Here is a 22,024-nt window from a genome sequence, read left to right on the forward strand (position 1 = left end):
GCCTCGTACGTGTTTTGCCCACTGTTTGTCTTTGACCACGTTTCCTGCATGCCACGAGCTCGTGTGTAGCCTGGCTACGGGGGTCGAGTAACTACAAGGGGCGCTAGCAAGCGAGCGGTGATTGGTAAAAGAAAGGGGGAGAAGCTAAGGATCCCAAGCCCCTTCCCGAGTTGAAACATATCAACAAAATAGTTGCTGTCCCATCCGACATTAGACATGTCACAAGTGCATCTAACACGCTTAGAAATAAGGTTGGATGATGTCTAAATCAAAATAGGAAACGTGACTGACGTTTCTGTGCGGCAACTGGTTTTCTAGAGGTACTCCCCGCACTTGATAAAGTAACTCCCTGTACATAAAAAAATTGGTTGTCTGTAAAGTCGGTTTACGGACGATAGTTTAACGTGACGTCATAACAAAACATTGATGAAATGATTGCATACTTTTATGAATAAAATAGAATCATTTTTATTTTAATAATAAAAGAATAAATACTTGAAATTATACTAGTAATCAGATTTTTAAAATGCAAGAATAATTAACCTTTATTGCCGAAATTGTTGTTGTAATAAGCAATGAAATCCACATTAACTTTTAGTTTAAATATAATTATGAACAAGTTTTCATATAAATAATCTGTAATCAAATATCTAACATAACCTATTATTAGTGCACTCGCCGACAGATGCTACTTTTTTTAATAATAAAATATTAAATATTTGAAATTATACTAGTAGGTAATCAGATTCATTTTCTTACGTACATTTGACGTAGAAATTATTTCATATTACACATTTATAAACAAAGTTTTAAGTTTTCACTTCTGTTGGTGCGGCGCAAGCATAAAATGAGCGTAACGGGACACAGTGTAACAGAACAATGAGCGGAACGGAACAATGTGCGTAACGGGACACTTTTTCGTGCGTGCAGCCGGCGTTCATCGATTTATTAGACGTTGTCACGTCAAAAAATATATATTTCTGTACTTTTACAAGAAATATCTTTGGAAACTAGTTGCCAAGAAATAAGTAGTTCGTAATTCTACAATAAATATATTGTAAGTAGTATAGAAATGTCGGCAAGGCTCACGTTCAGACGGCAGCAGGCATGGACGAGGCGTCTAGAATAGCTGCTACACTGCTTGTACCACAGGTTCGCCCGGCGGCCTATAGGTGGCAACCCCACCAGCCAGTTGTAGGACGCGACAGGTCCAGTAAGCCGGCAAACCTAATTTTGAAACCCACTCGTGAAGTTAAGTCAGATGCCGGTTGGATAAAACTGGAAAACGACCCTTGCTACACGTTGAGGGACATTGAATATTGGAACACTTACAGGGAGGATCGAGGAAATTGTGGATGCCATGACAGGAGGATAGATGTTTTTTGGCCTGAGCGAAACGAAGTGGAAGAAGCAGTGGGCAGATGGAACTGAGGGATGGCTATAAGCTGTACTGGATGGGAAAAGGCGAGGGAAGGAGAAATGGAGTAGGCCTGTCGGTGAAGGAATGAAGGCAAGTGAAGGTGGAAGCTATCAGTAATCGGATTATAAGAATGTTATTGTTTGATAAAGGAAAGAAACAGGAGGTGCTTCGGATGGGTGCACCTCAAGTGGGTTGAGTAGCCGAGGATAACGAGAAGGCTGAGGGAAGTGCATTGTTTACATTGTTATGTATTATAGTGATGAAGAGAATAATGAAAGTGGGAAAAAAATTGGTTGTCTGTAAAGTCGGTTTACGGACGATAGTTTAACGTGACGTCATAATAAAACATTGATGAAATGATTGCATACTTTTATGAATAAAATTGAATCATTTTTTATTGAATTATCACTATTTTGTATGGATACAAAGAAGGAGTGAAATGAAATCTACAATTCAATTGATAAATTGACTTTTATTTGCACTTATTAATTCAAATATGTTTATTACTTTAACGAACAGATTATTTTAACTATAACTTTTATACAAAGAAGGAGCGAAATGAAATCTACAATTTAATTGATAAATTTACTTTCATTTGCACTCATTAATTCAAATATGTTTATTACTTTAACGAACAGATTATTTTAACTATAACGTTTATACATGTTTGCTATTTAACTTCTTCCAATCTGTGTTATTCTGTTAAGGATAGGACAATGATAGGAAAATTAGGAAACGAATGGGAGTGTTTCAAGTTTAATGTGCCTCGAAAAAGTCAAATCGATGGTTGTTCCAATAGAGTGGAAGAGATATAGATGCGGCGCAAGCGTACAATGAGCGTAACGGGACAATGTGCGTAACGGTACAATGAGTAATCCTTTTTCGTGCGTGCAGCCGGCGTTCATCGATTTATTAGACGTTGTCACGTCAAAAAATTTTGAGAAGGAAAGATGTTCATGCTATTTGCTGATGATTTTATTATTTGGGGAGAAAATGCTGATGATTTTATTATTTGGGGAGAAAAGGAAGATGGAGTGAGGAAGTGAGGAAATGTGATTTGCGATTCAGCACTAAAGAGAGTTTAGTGATGGGCATGGCGAGGAACAAAAATGAAGTAGGAAAATGCATTGAATTAAATCAGGGAGAAACCTTCAAATATTCAGGACACGTATTTAAGGTAGAGGGCAAATGCAAGAAACAAATTGTAAGGCGAGGGCAACAATATAATGCATTCTACAGGTGTGTGAGAGGTGCTATTAAAGTGCAAACAAGTGTTGTACAATACCTACTTTGTGGCATTAGTAACTTATGGAGCAGCGACTTGGATTGTAGATTTTGTATCAATTTTGTATCTGCAATCTTGGATTCTGCCATTTTGTTTTGCCGAAACATTTTTAATTCTAGAACTTTCCAACATCTTGTAATCAAATGCTCTAATGTTGCACTACATTATGGTCACCATTTTGGAAATCAGTAATTTTAATGATAGAAAATGAGGAAAATATTATAAATAAAAAGTTAATTGTTTTTTATAAAAGAATTTTCTACCATCTTGGATTCTAGGACATTGCGATTTTTGTTACATCCGCCATATTGAAAATCCATAATATTTAAGCTAGAAAATGGGAAAAAATTTAAAATTCATTAAAAAATATTTTATGACAATTTTCATAAAAAAACTACTTATGTCATGGAGTCCTCAGTTCAAACCCGGCGAGGTCATTCGATTAAAAATGGCAATGAACCCTTCCTCCACGAAAGCCACCGGCAGACTGACCTCGCGCCATTAATGCCAAGGCCTCTTAGCAGGATCCCAATTCTAATAGGGCCTCACGCCCTGCAGGGACTTATGCCTAGTAGGGCTCCTAGCATGACCCTGTGCCTATCAAGGCTCCATACCTCGTTCCTAGCAGGGTTCCGCTACTAGCAGGTCCCGCATGGGTCACTTTTCATTATTTCCCTTTTTTGTCCAGTTTTCTGTAAAACATTTATGGACATTAATGGGAAAAGTAAGATTTACGATATTAGCATGTAACTTTATGTGCTGTCATTACCTTTACGATTTCAATTGTGTTTTCATGATTTTATTTTCGAAAAACTTTCAAAATTTGCATTGGCTCATAATGATGCAATTTTACTGGAAATCTACAGGAATATAATCTCTCAGGAAAATTATTTATCAAAATTTCTTAAGATAAATTTGAAAACCATCATCAAAATTCAAGTTCCAGGTTGACTTAAAAATATTGTTTTTAAGGTTTTATGTTTTCAAATTTCCCTAGGGAGGTTTATTTATTATCTCTCCTCCCTCCGTCACCGCAGTAAGGCCCCTGTCAAATATATGAGCCCATCAGAGTCCGGCCCGAACTAGGAACTGCAGCAGTGGGTGGCCAGGGTCAACACAGAAGCCATGTTCACATTGGTCGACTAGTGTTTGCAATTAGTGGATTGGTAGTTTTCAGTTTGGGGGCATTCATCATTCACTTACACTCTGTTCAAGATAAGGCGAAACATTATTGACGGGAGCTGCAAGGAACATTTTTAGACTTCAAAAGCTGACTACTGTGATCTAACAGGCAAAACCCATACATTGTCATAGAGGACTAGACTATTCTATTAGGTACCAATAATCATTTTTGTTTCTATTTTATGAAAATATAATTTTTCAACATCTGAATTTATAAAAAAAAAAGTCTCACTTTATCTTTAACAAAGTCTATTTCCTAGTCACAGCTGACACAAAACTATCACATTTACTTATTATGCATATATTTATTACTTAAAATTACGATACCAAATTAGTATGTACTGATTATTTTGTAGTTAGCAATTTCATGAGTTTTGTTAAATAAAAAAATTCAAAAAAATTTCCAAATACTGTTTGTCACCATTTTTGTAAACAAAATTGGTTAATGATATCTTGTCTTCAAAATCTGTGAATTCAAACACAGCCTGAACCACAAATTTAACTATTAATTATGTTTGAAAAAAAAATTATTTCAAAGTATTTATTTTGAATACCTACTATGAGAAATGTTCTAAATGAAACAAACATATCAAAGAGCTTTGGTTAATACTAATACAACACTAATACCAACCACGTGAGGAGGCAGATTCGTGAAGGGGGAAGGGGATTTTGAAAGGAAAAAAAAAATAAAATTGTAACACATGTCTTCAAGACAACATACATTGCTATTGACACTAACACAGTGACATAAGAGCCAACAGTAGTAGCCATAGGTGATGTCGCTTCTCACACAGTAACATACTGTCTTCACTGATAGTTCATAAATTTTATCATAAATCCAGTGGGGGATGGGGAGTATTCCCCCCCCCCCCCCCCCCCTTTTTGTACGTCCATCACTGGCCATGTGCAGAGCCTACCACATTTTCAACAAGACAACAAAAAAACTTGTAAGCAACTGTTTGAGATGGAATATTTACATTTTTTCAAAATAAAAAACACATTTAATTTTATTCACTTTTCATCACATGGCTGCTTTCGCTATGAGAGTAAGTCATCAGCATGAGTCCTGTGAGAATTAGAAATGTTCCACTCCACCAGAAAATTGTAATGATTTCACCGAACAGCAAGTAACCAAGGAGGGCCTGTAAAATATAACAAATATTTTATTCACTGCTGCACTGCCTTACACCGACATACAGTAGCTACACACAAAGTTCAAAGGATAAATATTTGGCCTTCTGTCTATATAACAATGTGGGATGAAAGACAAATCATATATTTTTTTATTTCTAACTGTACAGAAATGTTGCCTTTTTAGATTAAAAAAAAAATTTCAGGATGTGCCACAAGAATAAAGTTTCAAAAATTTTACATTTTTTGTTTTATGTTAATCTGTTTTATTCACCTCTTATTTGTACTATAAATAACTAAATTGAAAAGTTTATTCTTTTCATGTATTTTAATTGATAAAGAAACTTATTTTGATAACTTTTTAATATTTAGATTGTTTGCACATTTTTGGCTTATGATTGATTTATTTTTATAATCATTCAAGTCAAACAAAAAAAATTGTTTTGTCAATAAAAGTTCATGAAAAGAATAAAACCTTGCCTAAAGGCAAAAATAACATTTGGAAATTTACTAGAACTTGGTTTTACAGAGAAGTGACAATATACACCGAGCCACACCACTTGTCTTGCACTATGGCGGATTGATTCTCGGCATATTGATTCTCTGTGGGGTCGAACCCAGATATTTGGCAATTGGTAAACGTGACCTCTTGTGTTTTCTCAGGGTCCTTGTGTCTCCACCATCCATTCGTTCTGTCAGTGCTTGCCTCTAACCACCTCAATGTCTCATCCATTCACAAGAAGTAATAGTCTGAGTCTTCTTCCACAAAACCAAACTCTATGAAAGTAGCTTCAGCCTGCAATATAAATTCATTTAACATACCTTAATTGTTATAGCTAAAAAAAGCACCAGACCATAGAAATTTAGAGATGTGTTCATAAATATGTTGCAATTAACATGATCATATTATTGAAGAGAATGAATGTCCTAAGTTATATCTCATTAACTGGATTGATTATGTCTTTGATTGAATTTAACTTAACCATTGACATTATTATAATGTTTTTATTGAAAAGATACAAAAAAAAGTTGTTTGAATGCAAGTTTAACAAAAATTAATTAAATGATAATCCAGAGCAATGCAAATAAGAACCTAATCCTTGAAACCTTGAACACTTATACATTGCTATTTATAAGAAAAGTGATCAATTATTTTAAAAATTTATATCACAACACACAAATATTATACGAAAATGGACTTAATAATTCTTGTTTTTAAACACAGAACATTACAATTATTTCAAACAACATACATAAACAATGAGTTACCAAATGATGCACTGATAATGGTAATGATTACTTAAAAGATTTGGACCTGTTTTTAAAATCAAAAATTTCTAATGAAAGACATTTTGAATTCTTAATTTTAGTGAAGTTAAGTTATAATTTATATTTTACTGGGAAAAAAATTTTTTTTAAATGATTATGTTCAATTTGTTCTGTTTCTTTTGTTTTGGTTATTTCTATGTCGTTGTCATGTGTTTGTCCTTACCAGAATTTATGTTTGTGTTTTCCCATGTTTATTGTTGTGATTGCCTCTGTACTTAATTTATTATTTTTTATGTTCCTGCCTATTAAAGGCTATGACTGTTGGTAGGCACTCAAATTATAAATAAATAAAAATTATTATTATCTTTTTTATCACTATTATTACATTATTTTAATTACATTGTATGGACTTAGGGCCGGGAGACCAGCATACGGCCACGCCCCTGCATATGTCCCTTTATCACAAACACACCTGTTTATTATCTCAAATGTTTTTAATGTGTAAACATTTTAGCTCTCGGTATACGGCATTTGGTGGGAGTGATTTCGAGAATGGAACGGAAGTTGCATGGAACGTAAATGTGTGACCACGGCGCTGCCATCTGTGGCGAATCGCGTGGACCAAAAGTTCACAAAGCCAAACAAAACTTTACAACAGTATCAACTCTTTAATGAATTTTAACAAGATGGGCAGTATTTTAATAAAAATCCTTGTAAAAAATCAGGAGTTTAGTATTGTTTCAAGTCTTTTTCGGTTTTATTGGAGCCGTTTCATTATAGTTTAACCTTTCACTCTGCAAATCGAATGATTCTATCCATAGTCAACGTAGCTGCTCCGGCAGTGAATTGTAGCAGCCGATGCAGAAACTATGTGTGATTCGCATCAAGAAATGTAGTTGAAAACATATTTCTTGTATATTTATCACGGTCTGAATTAATTTAAAGAATTCTAGGTTAAATTTCATGTCTGAGTTTAGTAAGTGTATTTGCAACATGAGAACACGTGAATTTGTTCGTTACCGAGGTCAGATGTTACACATCACTGGCGAGTACTGGAAGACTAGCTCACATATTTTTAAAAATCAAATCTTAGACCTCTATTCATTATACAGTAAACGTAATATAGGTGAATTTTTAAAATGCTAAAACATTTTTTATTGTTCTTATTATTCATTTGTTGTACTTTTTAACACATATTTAAATTGAAAAAAACAATAGTCAAAATTTAAATTATTGGTTGGCTTAAAAACATTGTTTTAAATAGTTTATTTCACAAAAATTCTGGGGTAGGCGCCCCAAACCTGCCTTTTCTCTGGGGACTATTCCACACTCCCCAAACTCCTACAAGGTTCCTCTCCAGAAAATTAGGTCCTGCATAAGTGAATGTCCCAGGGCCCTGCTAGGTCAGGGACCACTACTGTGTAGATGAATTATAGGCTACTGAATGTTATAAACTGTATCATTGCATGCCACATAATAAGTATGTTCATAAAATAATATCCCAGTTACAAAATTAAATAGTATCAACTGTAAGCATTGTCGTGTATTGGTTCAAGGTCACAATCAAACAGTAACTCAAACAGTTTTAGGTAAGCGCATGCGCTAGTACTGCTTTACTGTTTTCTCGCCTGTGGCACGAAAGAATGGCTCTAACCCCAATTAGTAGAGGGTGGACCTGTAAACTTTATTTGGCAACAGGATTAAACCACTCCCCGTTGGAATCTCTTTGCACGAGAGTGGTTGAACGACCAAGTCCCTGACCGTTGGATTGGTCGTAATGGTCGAGACGACGGAGCTCTTTTTCGCTGGCCTCCACGTTCACCTGACATAACACCATGTGATTTGTTTCCTTTGGGGCTTTATAAAAGATTGTGTCTACAGTCCACTGCTACTAATGATTTCCCAGAGTTTGATTTCCCAGAGTTGAGACACAGAAGTGAAGAGGTTTCCAGACGTGTTAACCAAAGAGTGGGAAGAATTGAACTTTAGGTTGGAGTGTGCCGTATAACTGAAGGTGCACATATTGAACATTTGTAAGAAAAACTAGGTTAGTTTACCTTCAATATGTTGTGTGATTTGTTGGAAATAGTCTAAATTAAACTGTCATAATATACCAACCATTGAAACTGGGACATTCTTTTATGGATATGCTGTATATGTAGAGCTACCTGCATCACATTCCAAGAGCCATGTAATTATGTTCAGTAGGTACCATAGGGTTGCAAATGTCCTCTTTTACCCCTGACCATTTCGCTTTTTATAGCATTTTGAACTGTCCGTGTGGCTATTCTAAGAAACCAGAAAAAGGCTCTTTTTTTCAATAGAAGTGAGAGAGAAAGAACAGAACTGCTCAATTTTTTTTTACGCAGTTTGTATTTGAAGAGACTCTTTAGAGAAATTACGCTATGTTTTGTATTTTATTTAATACTTACCTCCTTCCCACTCTATTGGCAGTGTTTTGTTTATAATTGTTGATTTCTGGAGAAGTGCAAATGCACTATTTTTAAATGTTCTGGTTATAACACACCCGAACGAAAGAAAATGTGTGGAAGTTAGAGGTAAGTTTCCAAGGCAGTGAGAAATGAATGTGTTGTCTTTTTATATATATATATATATATATATATATATATATATATATATATATATAAACTGTAATCCCCTAGTGTGTAATTATAATTATTTAATGGCCTGTTAATATTGAATATAACACTATCACGTAAATGTGTTTCATGTACTTTTCTGCTGCCATTATTACACTAATCTGGAAACCCTAAGTATCCAGATCTATATGGTATCTGCTGAAACAAATATACAAATAATGAAATAATGTCTATCAAACACATCTAACATTGAAGTTATTTTAAACAAATATATGTATTATAACCAAGCAAACTGGTGTATGATGAATCTAAAAATCTAATATGATTTTGTGAATAGTCTCATATGTGTGTACTAATGGGCAGAATTGACTGCATACAAGCTAGGTATATATTTTACATGATTAGGGCATAGCTTCTGTGTTCAAAAAGCAAAAACCTAAAATTCCTAAATACGTAGTCTACTAAAATATTCTTTTCTGGTATGTTTGTGTCCACATATTTTAGAAACAAACATGAGTTTATAGTAAGTCTTTTATGAGACACATGTCTTTAATAAATTTTCCATCTTAATGCTTATTAGCCTAGTTAACATTTGTGTTTGTAAATTTGTAACTACAGAAATACGTATCTTCAAGCAAAACAGAAGAAGGAAGTTTTTTTAAAAATCTCCTGGGGGATGGTCCAGTCTCTCACAAAATAACATACAATAACAAAATAACTAGATACATTTTTAAAAAAAAATTTTGAACAACATTGACTTCGACCGGGGCTACGCCCTCCCTAAGCCCGATGTGCCTCACGCCGTTGCCACCCCTCTCCTCCCACCACCACCCTCTATTCAAACCTTCCGCCCCGTGTGCAGGTGTGCGTGTGTGCCTGTGAGGCTGCCAACAAGAGGCAAGATTAGAATCTGTGCCACGACCCCTTTTATTTTATCATTCAATTTTTATGTTTACGTAATTGCTACCTGTCTTTTCTTTAAATAATAATCCCTAAGGATTATGTTTCCAGTGCTAGTTGGTAAGGACGGCGCAGCGCCCCATGCGGCAGGCAATGGAACTACCCGCAACCAGTTTGAACCATATTCCTAATTAAAATGATCAATACTCAGCTTAAATAATTAAGGAAACCTTGGTATAATTTATTTTATTGAATTTTTAGTGTATTTGTTTTAGTTAAAATATGTATTAATAAATAACAGGAGAGACTAACGGTAAATCCAGCGCTTTTCCGGCCGCCATGCTGCCCTGGCCTCTTCAGTCGCTTCCGTTCGTCACCCGGGGTAGGATGCTTGGTGAGCACCGCGCAACTTCATCTTACTGATCTTTTAACATCCGCCAGACTTTTTATAATTCTTAAAACCTTTTTGTATCTGCAAGGCCTACTCCGGGTGGCCGACTCTTTTTAATAAATATTTAAGTTCAATTCGAACATTTAATCACGAACTGCGTCCTAAACTCACGAGGCCAGGCCTCGAGGTGACCTGGTCAGCCTGTAAACTGATTCTCTCTCACCGTTGGCGTTATTAACAGTTTCATAGTGTATGTAGGTGTAGCACAATTGGAGACGTGTTGTAACGTTGCTGAAATAAAAGGAGTACATCGAACTTGTGATTTTTAGTCGAGTGACCACGTGTCCCTGCTCCTGAACCTCGAGGCGTGTGGGACGCCTTAAGACCCCACTGGAGCGGTATCGCGTGCTAAGGGAACCGGGCCTAGCCTCACACGGGTCACGTCACGCCCTGAAGGGAGTCTCCGCCGGGTCCACGTGCCCACATCACGTGGAGGCGCCCACTCCGACATTTCATTTGTTCGTTCCCTTAAATCCCTAGTACGACAACAGTTTGTGAGAATTAGTTACAAATTTTCTTTTAACTACAACTCCTTGTTTTTTCACTTTGAAATTGGAAGCCACTGCTCCCCCCCCCCCCCCCCTTATCCTACGAACAGGTCCTAGGGTATATGTAATTTATACATCAAACAATCTAATCATGTTGAGTTGGCGAGTTACATAAATAAACTATGTAAACTTACAGAACAAACATAGTTTGTGGCAGCACTGGTCACAGTAGGCGGAAGGGATGAACTGCATGAAGAAAGGGCTTTCACAAAAAAAGTCCATACAGCTGCATTGAAACCAACCATGAAGATAAAAAAAGTTATTTTCAAAATCAGTGAAACCTGTAACACAAAGGGAAATAACATATTTTGTCACAACAAAATAAGTTCATCATATCCATTGTGATTTAGTACGTTAGTGTTATCTTGTAAAACTTAAGTGCATGATTATATAAAAATAAAACTGTTATAATACTAACACCTGTTGTGGTGTCGTACATGCCGGATAATTTGCCAAATACACTTGAGACTGAAGCACAAAAACCAGCAGAAGCTGCATTTATTGAGTGTAATTTCAAATTATTTAGCATTGCCACGAATATAACTCCAAGTAAAACATAACGACACTATAAATTGTAACTCGCCGTATTGTTTTTAAAGTACGTGAAGCTAAACAGCTAAAGTCAACATGAAACAGCTGATCCCGCGCTCACGTGACACATGTCAATATGGCCGCGAGAGCCGAGAGCCATCTGTAGGCGTCAGTCGGAGTTAGCACCGCCCCGCGAACAATGGCACACTTTCGTGCGGGAGAAATCTCGCAGCGCTCGTTTTCGTGTCTGCTCTCCCTTCTCTTTTGCAGTGCAGTATTTTAGGAAAGAGAAGATTTACAGCACGACTTCGCAGTAAAATCAGTACATTCGCGTGAATTAAATTGAATTTTCCGCATCTTACTTGTGTGAAGAATACATCAACGTAGGCGTTTGGTCGATTTTTAATTGTTTTTTTTTTTCGTCCGTCGCGTGAATGGCAACCGGTATTTTTTTTTCTGTAATGGTGCTGCACTGTAAAAGCAGGAGAAAGGCTGCGGAGCGGGTCGGGTACTAACTGATTGTTGTCAGCCTCCAAGCATATATTATGTTCCTTGCGAGAAGTGACAGGGACGGGGCGCGGTATGCTAAACGCAAACTCTTGTCATGAGCACCGGGACATGTGGAGCTACAGATGCCGTGCAGTTCAAATGTGACGTGAAACATCTGTGCGCGAGAAATTCTCAAGGCCTTTGTGCCCACAGGTGGGTACCTACATGGTGATAATGAGAATGTGAAAGCTAGTTGTTGTTTTTTTTACTAAAGTAACCCGTCGTTTGTAATCGTACATTCATTTTCCTTATCTGCTAAAGTATAATCTTAATATTTCTATAACATTATGATAAGATTAAGGATAAGCTGCTACTGATAGGTCTGTGAATCTTAACCTTTCGTTGATGTATTTAATGTTTCAGTGAATTTATTGGGCGAAGATGGAATATTTAACTAATTATGGGTAGATTGAGTGCAAAGTGACGTACATTTATGTGGCAGTTTTAGTAGAGTGACCAGCTGAAGTGTCGGCAGTGTTGTGAGAGAGAGGGTGTTGTCCAGAGCCACGCCATGGAGCATTCCGACCTGGTGGCAGAGATGCCTCACGTGGAGCGCCTCAGCACCCAGGAGCGCCTGCATCTGGCGCGGCGGAGACGCCTGCAGCAGCTCAAAGTGTGGTCGCAGCGGGAGAAGGAGTGGCAGCGGCGACACAGGAGCAACCACAGCACCATCAACCCGAAGAAGAGGAGCATCTATTTCAGTGACAGTGTCATGTTGCTGGAAGCCGCAGCTAGAAATGACATTGAAGAGGGTAAGCGATAGAATGCAAAATTATATCAAATAGTTACTTAAATCAGTGGTATGTCTCATTTAAGGGGTCCGTCCAGTCAGGGTTATATCTGTGTTAGAGAGGCAGTATGATAAGTGCGATACTCACGGGGCTTCTAGCACGGTATTGCCTCAGTCTTCTCGTCGTGCATAGGACAATTATGAAATTTGAGTGGTGACAGTAACATTATATGGCATAGAAATGAAGATATTAGTGTAATGCAAGTCCCTTAAATGCTTTCAAGTATCTGTTGGCTACCGGTTTTTTATGTCTCAAAATTACTCTGAAAAACACTCCTTATAGCCATTTTAAATCTACTAAAAATACAGTTTTAAAACTTAATCCGGAATCAAAACTACTTTTTCCCCTCAGTGAATTCTTAAATGCTTTTCGTAAACAGACCCCACTCGCATATCTCGAGCAGTTTTCAGATCGCGTTGTTTTCCCTGAAGCTCTGCTCACCGTGTGTGTGCCCGGGTGGGCGGGACCTTGAGAGGGTGACAAAAGGCCACTAAGTCCCGAAGTGAACAGTAACAGTTCTGGAAGTCATGAAACTTTATTTTCAATTTTTCTTTTGCTAACATGAATTTTCTTTTTTACACGCTTTATATTAGCTTCACCTGAATGTTTGTATGTTTGTAACCGACCTCTTTGCACTCGATTTTGACCCACTTTAAACAGACATTTAATCTAAACTTCGTACACTTATCGAGGACCGGTGACAATACACTAATTTAATAAGTTTATTTATGCCTCGCTTCAGTTTGAAGTCACACGTGAAGTAATTATAATCTTTAATCGTGTGGAACTTATCTCTGAAAAGGTTTTGAGCTTACGTGTGTAAAAATGGGCACGTTAATGCAAACAGTCAATCTACTTTTGTATTAAGTTTAGTTACACTTAGTATAAAAAAAATAATGACAGCATGAAAAGTTATAAGAGAATGTTATTAAAAGGTCCTGAAATTGGTTCGCCATGTATTTGTGGACACACTGATTAAGTAAAGGCACAAAAAAGTTTTGTTTTTTAAAAACATCAAAAAACTTTTTTTTATTTAAACCAGGTGTTTTTAGGTTCAAACCAGGTTTTTTTTTTTTTTTTTTTACTTATTCTGGTTTCTAGTGTGTTCAAATGAAAACCATACAAAATCCCGCTCTCTGCCACTCATGTTGAACCAAAAAACATTGTAAGAACTGAAGTCTAGCAAATCTGCACAGCTGACTGGGACTTAACCACAGAAAGGTTATTTCCCCACAGGAAGAGGATTCTCCATAGAATGGGTGTTCCCCACAGAATGGAGATTTACAGTACAGTCAGGGATTTCCCACAGAATAGGAATTTTTTTTATAGTAAATTTATTTATTCCCTCTTTTTTTTTACTTTTTTGACTACAATACAGTGATTAATTTAATTTTAGAGGCCTATTCATCTGGGTAGGTATATTTTACTACATATTCAGATAATTTAAATATCTTGTTTAGTATAAAAAATTTTGTTCCTGTAAATCTCAAGAAACATTAATGAGAAAAATTTTGTTATTTAAAGTGGAATTAGACCTTTCATTAAATAAATTAAGATATTCTAGTATTTAAAAATACCTACATTATTTAAAAAACCATTTGGCTTTTTTATTAAAACCACTTAATGTAATACGTGGTATTAAACCATTGTGGTTTAAATTAGCCAGTTAAGAACAGTGACGTTCACTGTCGTGTAACAGGTTCTGATATTCGTGGAGGTCACTGGCCAGTGATGTCGGGAACATCAGCGGTCTTGCCCATCAGTGATGAGCGCTAGCTGACAGTCTGTTTATGAAGGTCATTTAGCAGCGCCCTTTGTTAGGGCCACGGGATGTGCACTCATTAGAGAGATGCTTGAATAACGTTTTGTTTGTGTGCACGGCCGTAAGAGCGCTAGTGTGCTCACTGCTCAATGTTTGTTTACGATTCGTTGCCAAGGCTCATTTGTAATGGCGGCAATTTTTCTTTCGTATTTTTGTTTAGGACTTTAGGTTATTTGCGTGCTACTTGCTTATTGCTTCGTAGGTGGAAACTGGAAAATATCTGGCGTTTATTTATTCAATTATTTAGTGGTCATATTTTCATTGAGGTACATTGTGAAATTGAGTATAAAATTACATATTAAGTAAAATACAATGCCGCCACGTGTACGAAAATGCTAGCTTGTGACATAGGTGGTTTTAGCATAAATAGCTACTTAGGTCATTCTTCCACCAATGTTTATACGGTTAGTACTGTGCACGGCCACAACAGCGCTGTTATTCAGAGAGTGGCCTTTCTATCCCTCCCTCTCTTTTCTATGGATAGGGCAGCTTGATTACTGAAACAGAGGTGGTGTATTACCAGTAAAATCATTAACTTTTCGTGAAACATTGTTATGAAACGTTTCTGATGCCAAAGAGATATGAAGAAAGCATTCACAAGTTAAAACCCTTTCTTGCCTAATGGTACTTAAAAGTACCAGGCTATTCAACTTGCCATTAAAATCTTACGAGCTATCCTGAAGTGTCCTGCTACCTGCTGGTACTTAATTGTACCAGTAACAGTGCATGGAAGCTTCATTTGTGCACGTAGTTCTTTAAACACCCACAAGATAGCATCAACTGTCCGTCAGGTCGTGCGCTGGTTATAACTTTATTTCTGCTAATCTTTTTTTTCAAAGTTTTTTGCATTTTTCACTAGTATGTGTTTTTTTACATGTGAATAGCTTACAAATATAGTGTGAAAATTGATGTCTTATATATATTATAGTCAATTGACCTTTATAAATAATTTTTTTTTGCAAAAATATGAGTGGTACTTATAAGTACCAACAGGAACTGAGTTGGCTTTATTGTTGAATGTGACTTTCTTTCTTAGAGTTTGTTTTGTGTTTGGTCTTTCGCTACCTATGGGTGAATATTGCTTGTTCTGACATGTCGAAGGTATTTTATACTAACGAAGAAGCATTAGCACTTATATTTGATGAAAACTTTCCTGCTGCCTCAGAATCAGAAGGCACCGATGATGAATTCAGCGAAAAATCTGGCAGTCTTGATCCAAACGAAAATAATTTCGACAGATTATTCAATGTAGGCCTCCAGGACGAAAATCTAAAAGGTTGTGGTGATGAAAATATTGATGACCAAGCAACGACATCAGGTATTGTAGTAGATACAGAAAACGATTGTATTTATGATGAAGCATGTTCTTCAGTACCACAAAATTCCACTACAACAAACATTTTACACAATCAGACAAAACAGGAAGCTGAAAGAAAGTGGAAAAAACATGACAGTTCTACTTCAAGGCAAGACTACAACCGAGATACAGGTATGGATACAGACCCTAAATATCACTGTATTTTGTGTATTGAAATGTTGAATATTTTTCTAAGTATCGCAGTATTCACATAATTATAACAATTAGTAAAATAAATATTTCTGTAACCTACATAACATTTTTCTCTGGAGTGTTTCATTATATAAGTTTAGTAAATATGGCATACTTTATATAATATAAAAAAATACAGGTCAAAAAATTACTTGCATTCTGTTTCAGGCCCTGTCGAACATTTTTTCAGCCACTGCCAAACACCTACAGATATCTTCTTGGTGATGATTGGTGATTTGATTGAAGAACTGACTTTTCAATCAAACCTGTATGCTACACAACATGAAAAGAACTTGAACTTGAAGGAAGGTGAGTTACTTTGTTTTCTTGGGATAAATTTCATGATGGGTTATCATAAACTTCCATCGTGGAAGGATTACTGGTCCACTTCTGAAGACTTTCGAGTGCCTCCCATTGCTGAGGCTATGCCAAGGGATCGTTTTGAATTGATTCTTCGGTACCTGCATGCTAATGACAACAAGTCGGTGCCTCAGGGAAACAAAGACAAGATCTACAAAATAAGACCTGTAGTTGAAAAGTTGAATCATAAGTTTCAACAAGTGTATAATGGAACAAGGGAACTTAGCATTGATGAAAGTATGATACTGTTCAAAGGACGTTCCACTTTGAAACAATATAATCCGATGAAGCCGATCAAACGTGGCTACAAACTGTGGTCAATGGCTGACCAAAAAGGATATACACTTACCTTCAAAGTGTATCAGGGCAAAGATGAAGTGGCAGAGACAGAATTTCAAGGTCATGGATTGGGAGAAAGAGTAGTTCTGGAATTATCGAAACCTGTCTGGGGAAACTTCAGAGAATTATATTTTGATAATTATTTTTCTTCACTTTCACTTCTTGAGAGATTGGCAGCAGAAAAAACACATGCTTGTGGAACAATACGTGCAAACAGGAAAGGACTTCCAAAAAATCTCACCGATGACAAGAAACTTGACAGAGGTGACTCAGATTTCAGGTTCTCTAACACACAAGTGGCTTATTAGTTATTACAAATGGAAGGATACGAAATGTGTTCATTTGGTGTCAAACTTTCATGGCTCAGAATCAACCACAGTAAAAAGAAAAGACCGCAGTGGCAACAGCACAAATGTAAGGTGTCCAACAGTTGTATCAGACTACAATCAGCACATGGGAGGGGTTGACCATGCTGACAGACTAAGGCAGCTGTATTGTGTAGATCGAAAATCCAGGAAGTGGTGGCACAGACTGTTCTGGGGAATACTAGATATTGCATTTGTAAATGCATTTGTCATTTACAAGGAACTTTATGAACATGACATTGCAGTTCTAGAATTCAGGAGATCTGTGTCACAAGGCTTGATCACACATCAGGTTCCAAAACCCAGAAGAAAATATACTGAAGATCGAACACCTTGTAAGAAGAATGAAGCAACTAACATGAAAAGGAGAAAAACTAGTTTCTCTGTCCCCAAGGACGTACGAGTAGCTAATCGAGGAATTCACTGGCCAATATTTGTATCTAATCGAGGTCGTTGCGAAGTGTGTAGCTCAAAGAACATTCAGTCTCGACCACATTCCCAGTGCTCCCACTGCAAAGTGTTTCTGTGCATGAATGAAAAAAAGAAGTGTTTTTTAGAATATCATGATGTACAGGTGTAGACAATAAATATTTGATCACAAGTAACAATTTAAAAGATTCAACTACATGAAATGCAAGAACTTTTTATTTGCAAACTCAATATGCTCAAGAAAAGAAGTAAAAAATTGTTTACTTATTTTATGTAAATTTTTAAATGACTGTATATATTTAATGATGTGTAAAATATATTATATAAGTGATATATTGGAAAATATTTTTAATAATAAATATAAACAATTGTATGTGCAAATAATTATAAATTTTTTTTCAAGGAAAAGAAATACTTTGAATGACTGACGGTACTTATTAGTACCACCTTAAAATTTAATAAAAATTATCAAAAAAAAAATTTGTAAAAAATTGGCATACATAATTGTAAATACTTAATTCAAATTCCGCAGAAAAACAAATAAAATTTTAAGTATTTAATATGTTCGGCAAGAAAGGGTTAAGGTTTTAATTACCAAACAAGTTTCACTTTTATCACATGTACTGAGTGGCACACGTATGTTTTTGTTTTATTATATTAAAAAATGTGTGTGTACGAATGCAACGTTGTCAAAATTCCAAAGCAATCAGTGAAGAACTTTGAGGGATTTAAGACTTTGTAGAAATGTACATTTACATGTTTATTAAATAGATAACTACAAGCAGTGGGTAGGCAGGGCTGTCGACAGAAACCAAGGGTCCAGAGGTTCGTTGGGTCCACTCCCCATTGCCAGACCTTTACAATTAGAGAAATGAGGTGGACTTTGCAGTGAGTCTGTTTTCTTTTCGATTCTACACCTGCATCTTGATTTTTACTGGAAATTGAAATGTAAACAAAAATTGTCAGTCGTCAGTTAAACAGTAGTACTATCTGTTATCACCATGGAATGCATATACGTGCATATTTTTGTCTGTATTTAAAAACTTTAACATTTATCCATATGCCTATCATTGCAATCGCAGAAAAATTCAGAAGGCAAAATAGCACATAGGAATTGGAAATTTTCAAATAAATATTATTTTCAGTTCAATGTTAGCAGTATCTGTAAAAAAAAAGATCATTTCCATTGCATGATTATTTGGTGGATTGCGATAAAACCGTAATTATAACACTGTATAACACCGAAATTCAATTTAATACACCACAAAGCACCGAAGTGCTATAAAAATTATTGAACTAATTGGAATTTCAATCAAAACTTAAATCTAATGGCAATTATGTAATCTTTTAAATATAAAATTTATTGAAAGAACATAATTAATTTAGCATGAAGTGTACCACATTAAAACAATAGTTAGACATGCTTATTACAAATCATTATATTGAAAAAGTGCATCATGTATCAGTTAAAATGACTGTTTTGGCAAAATTAGTATCATGGAACATTCAAGTGTCATATTTTTTCAGTAATATGCTATCTTTTTTAATAAACAGATTTCTGACAAATTTAACCAATAACACATCTTGTTTAAAAAAAAATTGGCCTGAAAATAGACCCATAAAATCTTGTCTCTAATAATGAAATTTTACCAGAGGATAATTTAAAAATTTAATAACATATTCTTAAGTATGACTTCTTATGATTATTGAATACCTGTCCATTCAAAGCTAATTTTGGCTGAGTAGTACCTTACTGTAGTGGTATAAGCTCTATGGTCCACTTTCCAAGCCAAAAGGCTTACAGTTTGATTTTTTTTCTATCCTTATAGCTGTTGGGCTACTGCCGCTGGCTCCCACCACCACCTTTCCAAAACCTCTCACGCGCTCTCACACTCACTCTCTGTGTCTCCTAAATGCCCTCGCATCCCTAATTCAGTCATTCGCCCATCCTACTCATTCCAGTCCCTCCCTCTCTGTTCTCATCCCTCCCTTCTTCAAACACCATGCAACTTTCCAATTGTTCCCTCATGACCGTCCTTCCGCCTGATACGCTCAGCAGCCAGTGACGTCACTCCGATAAAATATTTGCCCGACATCCCGCAAGGAATAGATAATTTTGTCGTGTCGTGCTGCCTTACAAAAATCAAAATGTAAATGGAAAGGAAACCTTATAGAACTAAATATATTGATAACTTGGTAAATCTTTATCATTTTGCGTGTGGGATACACTTTAATATTTATAGCTTGCCTTTATCTGTTTATATAAACTTATATCATCGTGTTGATGGTCAATGTTGTTGTAGAAGATTGGTGCAGAGTTAATTTAAGAATGGACGAGTTCAGCGAAGAACTTTTAATTAATGAAGGCTCATAGTATTCTGTATGACATTGGGTTGAAGGACTACAGAAATCAGTATGGGATGAGATAACATGTTCCTTTTATCTTCTAGACTGTTTTTTTAACGCATTCTAAACTACATTTGCCAACAGCCGAATCAGGAATTGTCGTGCTGGAATGCCGTGTGGCAGTTTGTCGTGTTCGTTGTGGCATTGTGCCTGCAGCTAAGACCCTCTCAGTAGCCTACTCTGCAGTTTGCCCTGTCCCCCTTCCACCATTGCAACCCAGGTTCTATTCCCGCCAGGCCAGACCCTGATTTGTCTCAGGTGGTAAGAACTGCGGACATTGCCGTGAGGGGGCAGTATTTTCTCAAGACGCTCCTGTCTTCCTCCACCCATTCGTTCCTCAAAGTTCCACAAGCGTTTCATCACCTTTCCCTGTATGAAGGCCACAGAGTGGGTGGGGCATTAAGACCGTGTCACGTGCCAAGTGGGTTATTACATTTTATTGTCTGCACTATTAATTAAGGGCTGTTCCCTGTGAATATATACCTACCCAGTATACTCGTTTGGGGTCACAAATTTTCTTAACTAGATATTTACCAAACGTTATTTTCGAGTTTAAAAGGTCGTGCAAGTAAACATTAGTAGGAACACTTGGATATATTTTTTATGCTATTTGATCATCTGTGGTAAATATCAGTTCAGAAATTTTGAGACTAAACGTAATATGCAAGCATGTTATTGTGAACTTTAAAAACCCATGCATAACACTAAAACAAAGGTTGAAATCTTTCACAGTTCCTGCATATCGCATCTGGAACAGCCTCGACTAGGGTGCTGGACACCAATGGTCTACCAAGATATTATAAAAACTCTTATTAAACAAAAAATTTGTTATCTAAATTCACAGACACGTAACCAAGGGAATACTAACTGAATGTGTGTGTGTGTGTGTGAGAGAGAGAGAGAGAGAGAGAGAGAGAGAGAATGGCATCATAATAATAATTTTAATAATATTTTATTTTAAGGTTTCTTTTATTTAATACATTATTTTATATAGTTTAAATTAGGACTAAACATGGATGCTTTAAAATAGTAGATTATCCATCAGTAATAGCTGTAATTTGTTGGTATGTAATTTTATATTTGATTGGTAGCTATACTTATTATTTATATCTCATGGTTCTGTGTAATAGAAGGCGTACACGCCTTTACTGTGTCAAACTGAACTTGAAATAATTAAACAATATAATAATAAACTTACAGGAAAAGCCCTTAAATAAAATAAGTCATGAGAAAAGGAAACGACCACTGTAACTTGCAAGACCTGGCATTAAGCTCTATCCATTTCATTTTATTTCTGTCACCCCATTCACAGTTCAAACAGCCTCACTGGCCATTCCATCTGTGCTCCGTCCCGAAGCAGCGTCACTCCAGGTTCCCGAGTGCCGCCCCTTCCTCCCCTGACCCCTCGTCCACATCCCAGCCGCCGTCCCTGCTTCCTCCAGAGACAGCCATCACTGTGACCACTCGCATGACTTCTATTGAGACTCTGTTTGCAAGGAAAGGCTGACTAAATGTCGGTCAAACAACAAATGCAAAAGAGCTGTAGTTATAATTCTACAGGAATTGGCCCTATGAAATAGTAGTGACAAATTCATTTCCCAGCACTTAAAGATCAAATTTAAAAAAAAATTGGTTGTCTGTAAAGTCGGTTTACGGATGATAGTTTAACGTGACGTCATAACAAAACATTTATGAAATGATTGCATACTTTTATGAATAAAATTGATTCATTTTTATTGAATTATCACTATTTTGTATGTATACAAAGAAGGAGTGAAATGAAATCTACAATTTAATTGATAAATTTACTTTTATTTGCACTCATTAATTAAAATATGTTTATTACTTTAACAAAGAGATTATTTCAACTATAACTTTTATACATGTTTGCTATTTAACTTCTTCCAATCTGTGTTATTCTGTTAAGGATAGGACGATGATATGAAAAGTAGGAAACGAATGGGAGTGTTTCAAGTTTAATGTACCTCGAAAAAGTCAAATCGATGGTTGTTCCAATCGATTGGAAGAGAGATAGATGCGGCGCAAGCGTACAATGAGCGTAACGGGACACAGCGTAATGGGACAATGTGCTTTACG

General features: G+C 36.2%; 2 protein-coding genes across 2 annotated transcripts in view; both read left to right on the top strand.

The window, feature by feature from the left end:
- The first annotated feature begins 11,493 nt into the window (after positions 1 to 11,493).
- LOC134538465 (protein phosphatase 1 regulatory subunit 16A) overlaps positions 11,494 to 22,024 on the top strand; it is a 52,526-nt gene continuing 41,995 nt past the window's right edge. The window contains exons 1-2 of the mRNA XM_063379797.1: positions 11,494 to 12,019; positions 12,369 to 12,618. Of these exons, the coding sequence (XP_063235867.1) occupies positions 12,378 to 12,618 (241 nt within the window). The 5' untranslated portion in view covers positions 11,494 to 12,019; positions 12,369 to 12,377. The remainder of the gene's footprint in view (positions 12,020 to 12,368; positions 12,619 to 22,024) is intronic.
- LOC134538466 (piggyBac transposable element-derived protein 3-like) lies at positions 12,631 to 17,723 on the top strand. The gene is made up of 2 exons (XM_063379798.1): positions 12,631 to 15,968; positions 16,197 to 17,723. Exons 1-2 carry the CDS (start codon positions 15,572 to 15,574, stop codon positions 17,033 to 17,035), a joined length of 1,236 nt encoding a protein of 411 aa, XP_063235868.1. The 5' UTR covers positions 12,631 to 15,571; the 3' UTR covers positions 17,036 to 17,723.

This window comes from Bacillus rossius, chromosome 13, assembly GCF_032445375.1.
Source record: "Bacillus rossius redtenbacheri isolate Brsri chromosome 13, Brsri_v3, whole genome shotgun sequence".
NCBI classification, from domain to species: Eukaryota; Metazoa; Arthropoda; class Insecta; order Phasmatodea; family Bacillidae; genus Bacillus; species Bacillus rossius.

Coding starts and splice junctions, on each gene's coding strand:
- LOC134538466 (XM_063379798.1), top strand. CDS start 15,572: ATGTCGAAGGTATTTTATACTAACGAAGAAGCATTAGCACTTATATTT. Junction 15,969..16,196: donor AGACTACAACCGAGATACAG/GTATGGATACAG, acceptor ATTCTGTTTCAG/GCCCTGTCGAACATTTTTTC.